Genomic DNA, 4,972 nt, shown 5'->3' on the forward strand with positions numbered 1-4,972 from the left:
ACAGTCCACTTCACCGATTTATCCTACAAACACTATTATTGTTTTACTAACTAACATACGTGGTTAAATTAACAACAACTGATGTTTAAATGAGATATATTGTTACTTACAGTTGTTTGAAATTAGTAGTAAATATAAGTTATAACACCAAATAATGTTATATTTAGGTACTACATTTACATTAGCTGTATATTTAACATCAATGTTAACTTATAAAATAGGTTCTACATTTAACCTAAAATTATTTTTTTATATAAGTACTTCAAATAAATTAGTTTAATTATTATTTAAATTTAATATTTGTGTAATAAAACATGTAGATAAATGTTTTTAGTGTGTTTGGAGTATTAGATTATTTGGCTCACCCGCCAAATCATTCTTGTAGAATGTAGTGGTGTTAATTCTATACATACTTTTTTAAATAATGTATTTTAATAATTTGGTTGATGAATCAAAATCTGAAGTATATATACTAATTTAATCTTGAACTTTATTCAGTATAGTGACGTTGCAATTCAAAATAAATAAATATTTTTTGTTAATAAGATAAAAATATTATAATACGTCAATCGGTACACTGAAATTTCATTGTCAAAATTAAAACAAGCAAACTTATATTATCTATTAAGTGTACATTAATTAATATGACGTTGTATTATTTATTATATTTCCCTTGTTAGTTGTTAATTATTTTAACTGTGGTAACACTTGTGTGACGTCTTTTAACATAGCCATAGGTGTGTCTCCTGGGGTCATTGACCAGGGGGCCAATTCTTGAAATCGTGATAAACTTTGTCGCATGCGATAAAATTTTTATCGCATGAAAATAAATATTTGGTATTCTTGAATTGTGGTATGACTTTAGTCGAACGAAAAACATTCGACTATTAGACGACTGGGTAAAACTCGGTGACAAGACTATATCGCATGATAATTTATAAATATATGTCATACCAATAATCATTTAATAATTTTAATTTGATAACAATTAACAACTTAAATTTATATAATGTTGTATTGTGATATTTTGTGGTCCACATTAAATAAATAAATATCAATACAATTTTGCATAGGTACATTGCCAGCGTCGCGCGTCATCACATTTGTGGACTGTTTTGTTATTACTTGTTTTTTTCCCATTTTCTTTAATATTATAATTATAATGGCCAATTTTGAGGAAATGGCAATGTTGTTTGCTGTTAATAACGTCGAAGAACATCAAAATAATTTCAATAATGTGCATCATGAAAGACAAACACGAAATAAGGAAATGATTTCGGATCCATTTAAATTAACCGATCGGTTATTCATAAAAAACTTTCGACTCACTAAAGACGTTGTAAAAGATTTAATTATCCTATTAAGTCCCCATTTATCAAATTCTTTCCGTTCATCTGCGATTGATCTGAATACTAAAGTAAGACATAGCCATTGATAGGGAACGGATTTGAATGCAATTGCATTTTTTCTGAATGTCCAAAAACATTGCCAAACATTCCAAGCACAAAGTTAATTTCATACATCAATGAATTAAAAAATGTAACTTAAATCGTACTTTTAAGGTATTTTTCTTGTTTTTTAGAGTATTCAAATCCATAAGCGTGCGCAGAATTTCTGGCAGGGTAGTCATACATAAGTATACATAAGTACATAACGCATTAACACACACACACATATTATGTATATATAATATTCATATTCACACCTAAGTTACAAAAACTTAGTATGGTAGTATGGTACTTATAACAAAATTAACAAAAAAAAAATATAACAAATACTTAACTGTAAGGTTGTAAAGTTAATCACGGTTTAGAGACTAGTACTATCTAGTACTATCTAGTACTTCTTATCTAGAACTAGTAAATATTATGTAGAATTCCGGATTATTTGAGGTTAAAATCTAGATTTTGTGTTGTTACCACAGTGGTTCATTCGGAATACTTTATCGCATACGACAAGTGATAAAATCTTATCGATTTAGTTCAAGAATACCAATTTTAAGTCGCATGCGATTAAAATTAGTCACCTTCGATAAAATCTGTGACTTTTATCACATGTGAGAATTAGTCGCATAATTTCAAGAATTGGCCCCCAGATGAGTCCGTTCTCCTGCAACACGACCAACTGCTCCAACTTTTATTTTTATTCATAAATATAATTGTGTATAGAACACCAAACTACAAGACAGTGTTGCCAGATTCGAGGATTTTTCCTTTTTCCGGGGATTTTTTAATAGTCAAAGGAAAAAGTCGAGGATCCGGGGATTTTAAATGAAATCCGAGGATTTCTCGGTAAAACCAAAAAACTGTTCATTTGAGATAAAAATTAATTTGTCCATAAATTGTGTAAGATCACGTCTTACCAAGTCATGTTATTGCATGCAACGCTGACGTTGGTAATGGTCTCTACGTATGAGAGAGAATAGAGAAAAGCCGTCTCTCAGTTCTCACATTCGCAAGTGGTCGTTTTTTAGGTTATGTTCAAATTTCGAATTCAAATAACGATAGCCTGATAACACAGCTGATACAAATACTATACGAATACGACACACTCGATAGTCGATACTGTCAAAGTGTCAACTAGTCAAGTCACAGTTACTAGTAAACGTAATTTGAATTTTTTATTTTGTTTAAACTACCTATAAACTTAAAATGTCTTCTAGTGAAGATGAATGTAGGCTTCAAGGACCAAGAAAAAAGCAGTACACTCCAAAGTACAGAAAACAATGGGAAAGCTTAGCAGATTTCCAAAAATGGTTGACTGGCAGTAAGAAAGGTGACATTTACTTTCACTGTAATATATGCTATGATGATTACTTAGGAGGTCTCACCGCAGTTCGTAAACACGGGTCGTGTGAAAAACATAAAAAAAATGCATTGTCTGTAGTAAATATGTGTAATCCAATGTCAAAATTGAAATCTTTAAAAAGTCTAGAAGATAAAACAAAAGATTCGGAACTTCGTTTATCAATGTTTATTGTAGAACACAATATTTCACTTAGGACTTCAGATCATCTTGTACAGTTAATTAAAAGTATACCACCAGAAGTGAAGAACAATTTGACTTGCAATAGAACTAAGGCAACTGCATTAATAAACAATGTGATCGGTAAATTTTCATTTGAAAATCTGGTTTCCAGAATGCAAAATAGTTATTTCTCCATACTTATTGATGAGTCGACCGACCGATCTTCAATTAAACATTTAGCCATTGTAGTGAGAATTATGGATAAAAATCAATTTTTGGTGAGAGACGAATTTGCCTGTTTAGAATCAATAAGCCATGCAACTGCAAAAAATATTTTTGATGTTATTATTAAGTTTTTTAATACAAACGAAATACCATATAAAGACAACCTAATCGGTTTTGCGTCAGACGGAGCTAATGCCATGTTCGGCTGTAGGCATTCTGTAAAAACGCTGCTAGAAGAAGAAGTACCAGGAATATTTTTAATGAAATGTGTATGCCATTCCATGGCATTATGCGCATCGTATGCGTGTTATCAAACAGTTCATTTTCTAAAACAGATATTAATACTTTTGTGACTAACTGCCTTAATTTTTATATAGAATGTTGTCATCAACTTTACAAACGGTTTCCATTCAATTCTGAGCACATGAAATGTTTGGAGCTAATGACTTTTTTGGATCCCAAAAATGCGAAAAGCATTAGATCTATTTCTTCTATTGCCTATCATTTTGAAAACAAATTAAAACTCGATTTAAATGATTTGGACATAGAATGGAGACAACTTTGTAATCATAATAATTTAAACTTTAAACGTTAAAGATTTTTTTTGTTTTAAAACTGTGTTATTCCTAAGTATGGTTAAGTTTTTGTTATATCATGAACTAAAACTTTATAAATTGTTTTTAATTTTCCTATTATTTTGTTATTTTATCATATTTAACGGTTCAACTATTTATCTAATACTTATTTATCATTTGTTAAAGATTTTTTTTGTTTTAAAAGTATGTTATTCGTAAGTATGGATAGTTTTTGTTATATCATGAACTAAGACTTTATAAATTGTTTTTAATTTTCCTATTATTTTGTTATTTTATCATATTTAACGGTTCAACTATTTATCTAATACTTATTTATCATTTGTTAAAATTGTTTTTATTTTAAAAATATGTTATTCCTAAGTATGGATAGTTTTTGTTAAATAAACTAGTTAAATTATATATAATATATTATATTATATATTGTTATGATTATGATTATGTCAAAATATAATATATTTCCAAGTAGGTATGGATAAAGTTGTTTTTTTATTGAGTAAAAAAAGCTTAAAAAATGTCTTTAATTAAATATAATATATTACAGAATCAACAATGATTCCAGATACAATAGTTATAACTTTTGGTGTAACGATACCATCATTTTTAGTCAGCTATTTCATGTAAAATACTTAAAAAGAATCAAGGAAAAACCGGAAATTTTGACCTCAAAAAAAAAGGATTTTTAAGGGAAAAAGAGGATTTTCTTCATAGGTAGCAGGATTTTAAATTTTTTGATCTGGCAACACTGCTACAAGATTAAACAGTCTCACCTCTACGCTCGTCGTGACACGACGTGTGTACTGTACATTACTGTCTTATCTTATTATTTACCCACCGTTCTAAATTTTAAAATAATAATGTCCAACTGTTCAAAGTGCAAGGACACACTAATTTCGGAAGACGAAATTGTTTGTTCTGAGTGCGATAGCAAATACCACTTCACTTGTGGAGGTCTAAATGCGCTATCTTTCCAAAAACTTACTAAAAATACAAAAAACAGATGGGTCTGCAACGTATGCAAATACAAATGGGACATCTCAAAGAAAAATATGGATACCAAATCAACAGATTTCACATTACAAGACCTTGCCAATTCAGTTAAATTTATGAGTGAAAAATTCGATGATTTCAACGGTACTGTAAACAAATTACTTGAAGAAATGAAAGAAATACGTAAAGAGAACACA

General features: G+C 29.2%; 1 protein-coding gene across 1 annotated transcript; it reads left to right on the forward strand.

Annotated features, from left to right (window-relative positions):
• Positions 1 to 2,651: 2,651 nt before the first annotated feature.
• LOC103308008 (zinc finger protein 862-like) lies at positions 2,652 to 3,545 on the forward strand. Its single transcript, XM_008180594.1, has one exon. The coding sequence runs from the start codon at positions 2,652 to 2,654 to the stop codon at positions 3,543 to 3,545; it is 894 nt and encodes a 297-aa protein (XP_008178816.1).
• Positions 3,546 to 4,972: the final 1,427 nt, after the last annotated feature.

The sequence above is a fragment of the Acyrthosiphon pisum genome, chromosome X (assembly GCF_005508785.2).
Source record: "Acyrthosiphon pisum isolate AL4f chromosome X, pea_aphid_22Mar2018_4r6ur, whole genome shotgun sequence".
Classification (NCBI taxonomy): Eukaryota; Metazoa; Arthropoda; class Insecta; order Hemiptera; family Aphididae; genus Acyrthosiphon; species Acyrthosiphon pisum.

Bases quoted from the DNA above. Each gene is read 5' to 3' on its own strand.
- LOC103308008 (XM_008180594.1), top strand. From the start codon at position 2,652: ATGTCTTCTAGTGAAGATGAATGTAGGCTTCAAGGACCAAGAAAAAAG.